At 35.3% G+C, this 14,509-nt stretch overlaps 1 protein-coding gene across 5 annotated transcripts in view; it reads right to left on the reverse strand.

Moving 5' to 3' along the window:
* Positions 1-14,509, reverse strand: part of MIPOL1 (mirror-image polydactyly 1) — a 291,843-nt gene that overhangs the window by 232,393 nt on the left and 44,941 nt on the right. For 4 of the 5 annotated variants that reach the window (XM_034768596.1, XM_034768593.1, XM_034768595.1 and 1 more), the window contains 2 exons: positions 10,689-10,817; positions 9,258-9,337 (listed from right to left, as the gene is read on the reverse strand). In XM_034768596.1, the coding sequence (XP_034624487.1) occupies positions 9,258-9,276 (19 nt within the window). In that variant the 5' untranslated portion in view covers positions 9,277-9,337; positions 10,689-10,817. Of the gene's footprint in view, positions 1-9,257; positions 9,338-10,688; positions 10,818-14,409; positions 14,461-14,509 lie in introns of all 5 variants that reach the window. The other variant, XM_034768594.1, reaches the window with a different exon arrangement.

The raw sequence follows: 14,509 nt of genomic DNA on the forward strand, positions 1-14,509 counted from the left end.
GAATCTAAAGAGAACACTGAATTCCTTCTCTGTAAGCAATTTAAAGAAGGACATCTGTGTTACTTTGAATGCTTCTTTATTTCACCTGTACTTGTTTGGAAGCCAGGCAACATCCTTTAGAAAGAAAGAAATTGAGAGAGCTTAAGAGTTGGAGTTATTCTGGCAGAATGGCAATTTTTACAGTTCTCTAAGGACACTGGTTATTTTAGCTATTATATTCTCTCTCTCTCTCTCTCTCTCTCATTATTAGCCTTTTACTATCTTTCTTTGCATCCAAAATGCTAAAATAAATGTGAAGACTTAAATATTTACAAGATTGAGCATTTATTTTAAAGATGTATCAAAATTACACTATCATTATTTGGTATTCACTGCAGGTAATCACGATGCAATTATTAATGGGTAAATATGACATACTTCCTTTGGCATTCCATTCTCATTTTGCAATTAACATTTTAAAAAAAAAATACTAACATCTGAGAAGAAACACGATTTTTGTTGGATTGGTTTCTTTCTTACTCTAAAAGCATTTTTAGATTCTGAACACATCAAAATAGCAGAATCTCTAGTCAGACACTAAGTGGGATTCACTGAAACACAATGTTAGTTCTAATGGATGGATGATTGTGTTTGGTCTTTTGAAACTTTGAAGTATAGGTAAGTCTTGATCACACAAATTAATAAATCCTAAAGCTGGAGTTAACAATAACCATTACACCCAAATTCTGCAGCTTAGCCCAGCCAATTTTTCAAAAGGTCAGGTTGTGAACTGGAGAAGATCAGGGAGGTCCACCGCATAGCTTTGTTGCCAGGCATCTCTCGTCTGGATTGTTGCAGGCATTTATTAGTATTCGTCAGCAGACTCAACAAAGCAAACAAGAAATTCAAGCACGAATAATAAAATGAAATGCTGCTATATAACCCTTTGTCATTCAGCAAATATGGGACTTTTTAGCTACATTGTTCCTAAACCTGGGTTACTACTTTAATTTTTCTCCACAGTGCTGACTGAATGAGTATGCATGTGTGTTAAATGCAGAGCTCCCTTAACAACTGCAGGACTGCCATTTAATCTGTTGGTAGATGGACCATTTCCTGTGGGAACTCTAGCTATGACTTCCAGATCCACCAAATAAATCTCAGATTAAGATTCCAAATGAAACCTGCCTTTGGCAGATAAAAAATGTCAAGATGGATATAAACAGTAAAATTATAAATTATCTAGGTGTTGCACGATGACTTTATGTGCGTTTTTTGTTTACACTTTCCCCGATATCACAACTATACAAGGCATTCATCAAATGTCACACTTTCATAATATTGGAGGCATCATTAAAACTGTTTGGCTAAGGACCTTGAAGTGTTTAAGCAGTAGCTCAAAAGTATATTTGTGCAAAGTAGAAGAATAAATTTACATATCAGCAGCAGCTCATAAGGGATGGGTAAATATTCTGTTTATCTCTCATTGTAATTCAGGTTAGTTTAAATACAGGGTTTCAGGATATCATTACAGACTATACCGAGTTATTACATAATTTCCAAACACAGTGACTGGCAGAGTTTTATTCATGCACACTAGTATTTATGTTTTCTAGAACAACTGAAAACATAAATGGGATAAATTAAACCTTCCCATCTCATTTTCCTGCTGTTATTGTGATACCAGACAATTACAATTTATATATGACCAACTCAATTAGCTAAATCTTGATTATTCACAATTCCCTTTTATCTACAGCAGGGTCATTAAGTACACTGAAAAGTCTCTGTATTAACCAATATATTCAACATTCCCCATCACATTTGGATAATTAAACTTCTATTGTATTCAAAATTCTGAACAAAACTAAAACAAACTACTCTTTAAATGATTTTTCCTTTAAAGATTTCTTTTAATTTTAGGTGTCCACCATTAATAAAAAAGAAAGGAAAGGTCACTTTTGGCAATAAAATGCCAATAAAAATCATTCAGAGCAAATGGCCTATTAAAGATGCAGGTGAAGTCTCTGACGCTAGTCTCCAATGCACTCCCCAGAGAACAAGGGCTGTTTTTTAATGAAATTTTTTGTTATGTCTTTGCTCATCTTACCTGTGCTAATGCAGGCCTGTTCTGGATTTAAGCCTCATACTAGTTGATAATAAAATACTAGCAGTGAAGGTTTCTAAAGAAGGAAACAACCAATTCTTCTTGTACCTGTGATAGTTCTTCTAAAGCTGATTCTGAGGCATAGTATAAAAGATGGCTGTGGTAATAACTGCCACTACCGTGAATGCACATTTAAAGTCTTTTTAAAGTTAGCGGTATCCCCAATTTTAAAGACCAAAATGATACAAAGTGAAATATTTTAAGGGGTGCATTCACCCCACCCTTTAACCAAATAATAAATGTGTGGTACTTATAAAGCACTGAGTTTTCAATTCATTGTATAATCATTAACAACAATCTTCACAACATTGCTCTGAGTTAGGTAAATGTTGCAGAGCTTTAACTTTGTATTTGGTGGGGAACAGTTAGGGAGACTCTTACAGCCCCCATGCTCCATCCAACACACATGCAAACAGTTTCCAATTTAGTGATTTAAAGTTTACGGGGTGGGGACTGAGTGGCTGAAGGGGGAGGGAAGGTTGTTTTTGGAGGGCAGATCAGATAATATGTGAGTTCAGTCAGACAGACAGTCATTTAGTGTGGCTAGAAGTCTAACAATCAAAGAGAACAAAACAATTCCCCCACAAAATTAAATTCACTTTCATTTTTAGATCTCTCAAACTTCAGATCCTTTCTCTCTTCCCAGGGTTCTTTTGTGGTGTCCTGTTCCACATTCCTCAACCTGAAATTTTTTTGTCTCCTTCCTTATGTCCACTGTTGCCCCACTGTTTCTACCCCCTCCACCTGTGATGTTTTCTCTTGACCCTTGTGCCTCTTCTGCTTCCGACATCAAGCTGCTTATCCTGCTCCCCCTGTGCTCGCTCTTTGGGGGTCCCTTTATCTTGATGTAAGCACTGGAGTGGGTTTCCCTTCCCTGAAGGCAGAAGGAGAGGAGGAGACAGAAGGAGGCTGCGTTTTTTCCTGCTGCAGCATTTGAAGGGAGAAGAACTGAGCCAAGCATGTTGAATGTGGTTCCACTCTGCCCCCACACATCCACTGTACTCTTGGAGTGAGAGGCATCAGTCACCACCTCCCCACAACAGGTGCAGCAGCACTGTGTCTTTCGGAGAAAGAAGAAGCATCACCTCAAGTCTGTACCCAGTCAACTCTTGAGCCAATTAGGGCATTGGCTGAAGATGAGAAGCCGTGTCTTACCCCCAGAGCTTCATTGAGGAAATTAGAAGGCTAAAGTGCTAAGTGGCAGTGGAGCAGAAGCTCACCATCCCAAACAACAGAGACTCCAGCCACATAACAATCCCTTTAATTGCATGGCCAACTTAGAGCTTTGTGCTATCCTCATTTTACAGAGAGAGGGGAACAGACACAGAGAAGTTAAGAGAAGATCAAGGTGACTCTGCAAATCAATAGCAGATGTGGGATTGGATTCAGCAGTTCCTGGCTCTCAGACCCACATTCAGTCTGTTGGACAATTTACAGCTAACTATATACGTAACTAATGCAATGGGAGTTTCAGGGACATAAGGAGAATAGCACAGACTTCCCCCAGTGGCTTAGTATTTCTTTTCAGTGTTATATCAGGACTTCATGTTACATTTCATTTCATTTAGAAAGAAATAAATCATAGTAAAATCTTTATGCTACAAAATCACCACAATCAGATAGAGATCCTTACTAACATGGTCTATATCTTTCATGGAAATGGAAGGTTTTGTTTGTTTGCTTTTAATAAAAACATTTAATTTAATTTATTTTATTTATTTTTTATTAATTTATTTTTTATTTATCAACAACAAATGTGTCTCGGCTAACTTTTTATCCCATTTTACGTCTACGTTCCAAATGTGTGTAGCTGTACATATCAATTACAATGAATTTATCTGGGATTGTTGATAACTAATGGAAGTAATTTGCAAGCAAAGTAAATGCAATAAATATATGATATATATTTCTAAAGAGGTTTCATTTCTTAACACATTTTCAGTATGCTATAAAATGGAACAACATATTTATAAATATACTGAAATATATATCATAATTTTGCTGACATAAGGAAAAAGAACCAGATTTTCAAAGCTAGGTACCAAAATTTGCAGGTACCTAACCAACATGTGTATAACTCACATGCATGTACAAATACCTGAAGCAAATACACAGACATTACATATGTGCACACACAAGGCAGCTGTACATGAACACTAAGTATTTAAATGCATAAACCAGGCACACGCAAATATATCTGAGGAACTGTATATATCTAACTATGGTAATCTGGCCCACATGTCTATTACTTCCCCCCATCCCGCTTCTGTTTTTCCTGGGGATGAAGGGGGAAATTCTTGAACATGATAGTAAGTTAGAATCAGCATAGCACACAGTAAATTCTATGGCAATTTCCACACGCTGCTATGCCAATGCAACTCAAATCCAACCTACATCATCACAACCTGATTAAACTGTGGGCCTCTCAACAGTCAGCGACATGCATGCTAAATTTGGTACAAATTAGAGTGCTTTTTATGAAGCAGACAAATGTCGTCTAGGAACTAAGATGAAACCAGTGTATTCATTTTAATTGTCACCACGCTAGAATTTGAAACACTGGTTCGTTAGCTCACTATGCAATCTACCCCTAACATGTAAAATGAGAGGGAACTGTATTACTGATCTTATTCTGCGATATTTATATAACTATGGTTGAAGGTGTTGATTAAAAACTCCTATTTTCAGGACTTATAAACTTTGTGCTCATAACTCCTTCTCCAGAAAGAAACTGGGCATGCAAGATTCCAGCTGGGATCATAATTTGTTTTAAAATAAAGTTTTAAATACAAATAGTCAGAATCTGAATATAGAAAATATAGAAAACAGCAGTGAAAACTTTGGATACTTTTTGGGCACTCTCACAAATAAAATAAATGAGTGAGTTATTATTTACTTTATAGTAGCACCTACACATCCAAATCAGGGATCAGGCCCTCATTATGCTGAATACTGTACACACACTTACTAAAAGACAATTCCATCCCCTAAAGGATTTAAACTCCAGGGTTGTTTGATTAACACAATGCTGGTAACTTGACTCTCATACTAATTTTTTTTTTACTATGTAATCATATGGGGCAAAAGAAGTTGTTGGTCTGGTGACTATTTGTGCCTATTTGAAATTCAGTTCTTCCAATAATAAAATGTAATCTAAAAAAAAAAAAAATCCAAACTAAAAAACAAAAGCAAAAACCATAGGCTTTGTAAGTATTTGGCCCATTAAGTGAACAAACCATTTTGCCACTTTTAAAAGCAACAAAAAAAGGACAAATTAAGTTACCTACTTTTACAAAGTTAGTAATTCTAGATGCACAGCAATCAGATCGTCATGATCATTTTCTCCAGTTTGGACTCAGTGACAGAATATCTCTCGTCATTTTTGGTTAAGAGATCAAAATTTACCTTACGTATCCAAGAAGGATTATCACCCTCCTTTCCTTAAATCAAATAAATTCACACACAAAAACACAACATAGACAAAAAGATCACAAATGCAAAAAGTATAACAAATGCAAACATATTTGTAGTTAGCAATGAAACATCCCCTCAACCCTTCAAGTACACCTTTCAAATATAGCTCTTCATATTGGACATCACTCAATTCAAACACAAATTTACCTCCAAGTAAATTTACCTGCCATTTTTCCAAATCCTGCTACTTCCTGTGAGTTGGTATAAAAATATTGAATCTTGAAGTTTAGTTCATAGAAACCTATATACCTAAAAAGAGCCAATGCTGTTCCAAGCCTCCTCATCTGCTTTTATTTATTTATATTTGTGTGTTCTCCATATTTTGGTGCTTTGCCACACATTTAGGCCATCACCAGATAAAAGTTTTACATCCCAATTTCCAACTTCTTTTAATTTTCGTGCAAACTTTATACATACATTCATCAGATTAAATTTCTTTTTAGAATAGACCTTAGTCCCATGCTTTCGGGCTTGGAATCTGAGCATTTCATCTGGAAATGAAACAGTTTTCACTGGCCAGCTGCCAATGATCCTAAACCATTCCATCTAAGAATACTTGAGAGAAATATGTGAGAAACCACTATCCCCCTATTAAAAACGAGGTCCTGTGGACATAAACAGTAAATTTAAATTAGACCCAAGACCAAAATGGTAATCCTTACACACAGACTAGTTTTTAACCCTTTCTAATACCTACGAACAGAGGCAAAAGCATGTCTTCAATTCATGAAGACATTTATAATCCAAACAGTATGGAGGTTTCAAAGACTGACTGAATTCCAAAACAAATTTAAAATACGGTGTCCTTCTTAAACTGCTCTCTCAAATGTTTTATTTTCTGGAATTCATAAACAAATTACCAATGTACCATGTAATTATTAAAACTGCTATTTCTCCAGAGGTAATAACTTATCTTTCCAATCTCTTTGTTTGGTTGAGTTTCTTCTGACCACATGAATTTAACCTCAGCCATGCCTAATGGTATTTGCTTATGCTGTAAAACAGGTTCTGAATCAGAAATTGTCATTAGGAGCTATTTCTAGAAGCAACCTATGTGGAGGGGAATATTGGAGGCAGTATAGTATCCAATGCAGGAAGGAAAAACAGCTAAGCGGACAGCATGGAGGATTGAGGGACACAAACAATGGCAAGTTTTTACTTTAATTATTCAGGGAGAACACTTGAAGTCATTTTGGATGTAGTGGGTCATCCAAAAAAATCAGATGTTTACCTTGGTTACAAAAAAGGCCTTTACCTGTTACCAAGATGGCAACCAGGCCAATTACACCAGTAAAGTATCTAGGCTCTTAGTACTGGAAAACAGTTTCAGTGAGTTATTTGTTTGAAATAATATTGTTTTTCAATTTAAACCAAAGTGATGACAAAGACCCCTGTATGCCCAACAATCTCAGTAAATCACAACATCAAAACTATTAACACTGTTAATAGCAAGTACCTCTTTCTTAACTTTCCTATGGATACAAGTGAATAAGAATTATACGATTTGTAAATTACTAATTACAACTTAATTCTATGTTATGCTATGCATGCTTTCATCTTCAATATTTCATAAAGTTAGATAATATCTTTTATTAAACAAATACATAAACATTTGCATGAAATAATGTCCTTTCCTAAGCAATATAAAACTTTGAAATCCTTTCATCAGAAGTGATTTCAAATTAATGGAACTCATTAAATAGCCAGCAGGTTTTTTAAAGATTCTGTAAGCTATGAAATTAATACCATTTCTTGAAATTTGACAGGAAATGTTTAATGCACAGTGAATTTAAGGTACTCATTGTTAGCTCCTTTGGAACAGTTAACCTTTTGAACCTTTCTTAGGGTATGCTGACCCCTAAAGGTCTAAAGGTACTACATTTGAATTAGCTACATAAAATTGAAAACATAGTATAGTGAAAGACCAGTTCTCCAGTTTTCCACTTAGCTACTGCACTGAGATTATTTCGTAAGTATTTGATTCAGAAATATTTTTCATCTACCCCAGCAGGCATTCTACATTATGGGGATTAAAATATGCCTGTAGATTGTTTTTACATACAGTAACACTTCTAGAAAATTATGAATCTCCAAACCAGTAAGAAGCAAGTCCCCTCCCCCAAAAGAAAACGAATGCTTTCTCTGCCTTGCCTTGCAAATGCAAGACTGGTTTTATGGCATATTTGAAATTTATTCTCTTTGGAGAAACAGTGGGGAGGTGAAAGTTTGGGTCACAGATACATGAGGTGCCACTAGGGGCTACCATAGCAGAGGTCTTTGTGGTTGAGGCCATTAGTGGCCTGATTCTTCTCTGCCCCACTCTTCCCAACCCTATCTCTATGCCCATAGTAATGGTCATTTCCCTGTGAGCACCTTTCTTCCATGAAACACTTGGGCTCTACCTCCCACATCCTTTCCTTCTTCAAGATATATGGGACACTTCATGACTTACCATCTCTCCATTAGACCCCTTAGGCATTCTGTTCCTACAAAGGATCTAGCCCATTCATGTGATACCACCTTAGACACTTAATTCTCATGCAGTTCCCCCATGAGATACCCCTCTCCCACAGAACTCTCTATCACCACTGAAAAGACATACCTGAGAACTCCTTTGGTTCTTTCCAATATAAGATGACTCTTCCCCATCCCAATCAGGATGTTACCGTTGCAGCTGGAAGACTTGCACTACCTCAGCTAGAACTAACATGCTAGAAATAGCAGTGTGGACGTTGCGGCAATGGCAGTGGCTTGTGCTAGCCCCTGGAGTCCAAGACCGCCCGACCCCTTGGGTCCAAGCTTGGTCGGTGAGCCCAAGCCCCTGCCAGCATAGCAACATCCACCCTGCTATTTTTAGCATGCTAATTTAAGCTGAACTATTGCAAGTCTGGCTATCTGTGCTGGGACTCACACCTCACAGCTGTAGTGTAGACATATTCTAAGAGCCCCAACCCCTAACAAGGTGCCAAGTGCTCTCAAACCCCCATTGAAGTCAACAGGGGAGACACCGCACATTGCTGGATCAAATGCTACAGTCATGAGATTTGAACTAAAGTAATATTAAGAAATTATTTAATATTAATAACAAGATTTTGATTCGCACCACGAGGGTCTGAATAACAGAAAAAATACCATGACTCTTAATTTTAAGATAAATTTTTTTTTATTACATTAGTGAAAAAACTAAGTTAGAAAGTAATGGCACTTTGGGGGCGAGGACTATCTTTTTGTTCTGTGTTTGCACAGTGCCTAGCACAATGAGATCCCAGTCCATGACTAGGATTCCTTAGCACTACAGTAATACACATAAGTCATAATAATGCTGAATATCACAATTGAGAGTTTAACTGAAGTCCCTTAACATTGCAAAATGCAGAAAAGCTACAGTAATCTACAAAAAACTACACTGGTTGAAGATTTACACATTTTTTCTTTCATGGAAGTTTTAAAATTCGATTTTAAAAGATGTAATCTTGCAGCTGCTTTTCTTTCACCCCAAATGTTTCCAAGAGGCAGAGCAAAATGATTGGAAAAAAAAAGTCACTTCAATATATCGGCAAGAACAAATACATTCCAGTCAGTACCTAGCACTGGTACACCACCTGGGGTTACGCATTAACACCTTAAAAGTCCTTACCTTTTGACCAGTCCTCCATTTGTACTTCTGAACTTGTTTGATCTGGCACTCACTCTGGTTTTTGCTCCAAGATTGCAGAGCTAAAATAAAGCCAACTCTAGATAAATAAACTTGAAACAATATACTAGAACACACCTATACCTACCCTTTATTTGACAGAGAATTTACAAGACAAATGATTTTAAAAATATTTATAGTAGAACAATAAACTCTGTGTATTTTAACAGTTAATGCTAAGCTACGTTTCTCAGTAAAAGATTTTTTTCTTCACACATTTAGTTCATATAATGGTTTATTCAGCTTTCTGCTGCGTTTAATGCCTTTGTTGAAGTATTTATTAGTTTGCCTCCTTCTTCAAGTCTTGATCTTGCAAACACATGCTACCAAGTGCGGCATTTACTACAGCAAGTAGTTCCATTGAAGGCAAAGGCATTGTTCACCACTGTGGCAAGTGCTACTCGTGGTAGTAAGTACTTGCGGAATTGAGTCCTTGAGCTGTTTATAATATGCTTGTCTTTGTGAATTTCATGAGAAACACACAAAATAACCATGCACATTTTCAACTTGTACTTTAAGCTTGTATTTAGGAAGGCAATTCAAACCTCTATAATAAAAAAACTGCACTTTATATATATACTGTAATATAAAACTAAACTTTTCAACTAGTCACAACAATATTTAAATACAGTTTATGGTAATCTTACTGTACTGAAAAGACCTTTTATTTCTTTAGATTTTCATTAACTATTTAATATGATGGATTTAATTTCATTTTTACATACAGCATATTATCTTATGATACTTTGTCTAAACATTTCACCATACACTTTATTTGTGAGCTTTGCTTTTTGTTTAACATCTAAGTTTACCATAAACTTTAATATTTACTCTTTTTAAATTATCTATAGCAACAGCAATTTTTTACCCTTCAAGCACAGGTGTTGGTGAAACACCCAAAAATAAACAGGATATTGTATTCTGCATTTGTCTAAAAATACAGTGTGAAGAGGTAAATGTATGGGCTAGTGAAAATGCACAGGGAATTACCATCTCTGCAAATAAATCTGATGTAGTGTGAAAAATCTTAAAAGTGAATGTATAAAATCCAGTAAATGATACCGAGATAAAGGTTTCTCTTCCCTCCTTCCCCCCTTACCAGTGAAGAAGCAGGGGGTGGGGGGGAGTTTTCCTTCTATGCTACATCAAAAACTGAAGGGCCTGTCATTTTTAAGTTGAGATTATAAAAAATTAATTCTGAAGACCACTGATAAGCTTTATTGAGACTAACATTTACAGTAAACATTCAGGAATTAGTAGTATCTCTAGCTCATGTTTGTCCTAAGTGTAAGTGTACATGATGAAAGCAGCGCAAGTGTTTATTTGATGTACTTGCTTCTTAAGAGTGAAAGAAAAGATAACTTTACTGCATACCTAGAACAGTGAGTGCCTTACAAAAGTCCTCAAATGAAGCTGTAAGCTTCTTCTTTTTTGATTCTGTATAACTGTGTTGATTTGGAGTTGGCAACCTTTTTCTAAGTTCCTCATTTACTTTTGGATTAGCTGAAAATATAGAAGGTTATTAATATCAAAGAAATATGTTTCAGTCAATGAAGCCATTTCCCTACATATTGCACAAAAAGATTCATAATAATTGCAGTCTTTTAATAAGATATTCATATAGCAAGACATGAAGAAAATACAGTCTTTAATAACCTCCAGAGTATTTTAAAACATGTCTTAGAGCCTTAATGCGCCTAGTAATATACTATTTAAAACCATAATTTTATCCCTGTACAATATACAGTCATTCTTCCTCGCGATTTACCCAGCTAATGAATGCCAGCAATTAGTAAAATGTAATCCCATTGCACAATCATTTTAATGCTTTTAGCACTCAGAAAAGTAAACATCAAATTAATACTGCTCAAGCCATATCAGATCCTAGCTGGAAGCAAGCAATTATAGTTCAGCTCCTCAGGTGTAATTAAATGATTGGAATGATTTAGTTCCATAAATGCAAGTTAATTCATAAGCAAGCAACAAATATACTGGGAGTAATTACAAGAAACATTGACAGTCTAAGCAGGGCATGTTCTTTTATGTACCTGTTGTAGGAAAAGGCTGCCCTCTCCTGGAGATAATAGTGAATAATAAATCTACTGAATAATCAATGCCATAACTTGGAGAATGGCATAACTTTTAGAGGTTGTAGCTTCTCTCATATGTTACACAAACACCCATAATTAATTAATAGAAACTGTTTTGTTTTACACAGAGAGAAAGTCAACTATGGTGATCAAACTATGCTGAGTGACTTACTGGTAAAAGTCAACTAATACAATTTTTTCAGGCAGTTGGGTTTTTTAATTTGTTTTTTTCCCCTCTGTTATCAACAAAATATTACTTTTCAAAATATCTCACTATTCAGTTTTGCTAAGTAAGTGTCCAGGCTTATTCCTAAAAAAATCCACAATAAAACATAGCTTATACGCAATATTTGCAAGCAAGACAACATATGTTTCCATGAGGTATTTAAGTAACATTGAGTAACAAAACTAATTAGAATGCTACCATTCTGACAGCATTGAATAACTCATACAAATCAACAAAAAGTTGGGCATGGTCATAAAAGTTTCTTTGTGAATGAATCACTAAAGAATTAGACTGCAGTATTCTACTTAAATTCCCTTTTAAAATGAAATAAAAGTTTTGTAACTGATTGATTACCACAGGCATTACTGAGTGCTTTTATTAAGGAAACAGTCTTCTGGTTAACCTAATGAAGGTGATAACCAAAATAAATGAAAATAGAAGAATATATAGGCAACAGGGTGTTAAACTTAGAAGTGAAGGGTAAGAGAAGGGTTGGAAGACACAAAACTAGATGGATGGATGTCACACAAAAGGATTTGATTAACTGCAGAGTTTCCAAGGAACTGCTGCAAGACAGACTGGAATGAAGAAGAAGGACTCAAAGAGCATCGATCCCATATAGATGAGTCTAAGGCGAGAAGAAGGTGACCGTATACCACTGGAGAAAAGGTTAAATAAAATTCTAAAAATGGTAAGAGGAAATTAAGGCCACAAAACAACATATTTCAATGACACAATTCAAGTTTGATTTAAAATGCTCTTTCCTTATTCACAATCCTTCAATTGAAGATGGTACCAATTATACATATCCTGTTTTGATATAATCTTAACATCCTATTACAGCTTCCGTCCTGTACACCTCAGCAACTAACCAGGACATTAAGCAAGGAAAACTATGAATTGACATAGCATGCCACATCCAATAACTGTGCAAAAATAAGGCTTTGCAAATTTAAGTGAAAAGTTACTTATGTGCCTGAATATAAATTTACTAATAACTTCCCAGTTTTTAAATTAGGTCCAGCCCTAACTTGTCTTTACATATTGCTTTCTAGTAAAGTGTACAAAGAATATGTAAGCAGTATTTGCAAATGTCCTGTACATGATCATTTCCACAAACACTGAACTTACAAACAGTACATTCATAAACATTGTTATTGCTCTTTAAGACATTGAATAGTTCCTTGCTAATAAGATTTCCTGCGAGCAAAATAAGTTTACGTTATTGATCTTTAGACACTTAAAAACAAGCAGAGGCCATGGACAAATATCTGCAGACAACACATTCATTGTCGAGATGAAATAAATCAAATTATTTTAAGAAGTCACATTTCCAAGTTTAAAATGTACAGCACATTTGCTTTGCCCTTTCATGTCACAGTCTTATTTTTCTATTCAAATCTTGTACACTGTAAGTTAATTGCTTTTGGAAACTACTTATTATTCATGTAAAAATTAATGTGCCAATGTGTTTAAATCCTTTTAAATGACCATTCATGCATCTTTCTTCTTTAAGTACCGATGAAATCTGTCAAAGATATCAATGCAAGATCATCTTAAAGAAAGTTCTAATAAAGATTCTTTTCTGCTAACATAAGATTTTCATTTTTGCCAACTTTACTTAAATTCCATTAATTTTTTAAGCTGCTTTTAATAAATTCACCAAGTAAAAATTTTTAGGCCCCATAGTCTGTCATTTGTGTTCCAGCTGACTTTATGAATATTAATAACAGTGTTATCCTGATTAAATAGGCTTCATATGAAATCCCTGTGAATCCTATAGCTCAGACATCTCATTTTTCCAACTCTTTATGAATTTGGATTCAGATATTAAACTGGAAAAAAATCTTAAAAAACAGATTTAATGGTACATTTGCGTATTCTTAAGCAAAAATTAGATGTTCTAATGATTCAAATAATTAAAACGGATAGCCTGAAATCTTAATATGTGGACCTTTCTGTAAACATGCAACATATTTTAACTCTAATGAAAACTTCAACACTTTCCAGAACAAAGGATTAAGAATTTATTATAAAATAATAATGTCTGTCCTTACACTCACCTTAAACAACAGACAATATAGTCTTAACTCATGTATATAAGTTTTAGAGTTGCAAAAAGGATTTCTAAAGTTTCCCTAAAGGAAAATAACTATTGATGGATCTTTGGTTATGTAAGTTTAAATACCGAATACATGCACACAGTGTATTATTACAGCTTAAGTACAATGATTTTAATCTTTTTAATACATATAAAACCATATTCATATCAGACACCCAAATTTAACTAAACAACATTAACATTTACCTGGTGTACTTCTGTTCTCATGCAAAAATGGACTAAATTTTCTAACAGGGTCACGCCAAAGTACACACATGCTCTCAACTAACAAATCCTTAGCGACATGCACGGGCAACTTTGACTTATGCACATACATGCACTAGAGCAGTGGTCTCCAAAGTGGGGGTGCGCGGCAGGAGGAGCGGCTTTGCTTTGTTTTGATTTTTTTGCTTCGGCAGTTCGGGCGGGAGTCCGAGCGGCTTTTTTTTTTGGCTTTGGCAAAAATGGTAGATCCAGCGCGGCAGGGGGTGTGTGCTCAATTTTTTTTTACTGATAGGGTTGCGCGATCAAAAAAAATTGGAGACCACTGCACTAGAGGTTCTGTACAGCTTTGTCAGACATCAGATAGAAAATTTGGGACAAACTGTCCTGTGTTATAGCCAGTACAAAAAGTTACTTTATTTTCATTATGCAATATGAAATAGAAGCATCGCTTACCTCATTCAGTTAGGGCCCAATCCTGCAAAGGGACCCCTGCAATCTTTAGTCCTAGGTATAAATGTTTGTTTAGATGGATTCCATTGCAAGAACAGGGCCT

The sequence above is a fragment of the Trachemys scripta genome, chromosome 4, assembly GCF_013100865.1.
Source record: "Trachemys scripta elegans isolate TJP31775 chromosome 4, CAS_Tse_1.0, whole genome shotgun sequence".
NCBI lineage: Eukaryota > Metazoa > Chordata > Testudines > Emydidae > Trachemys > Trachemys scripta.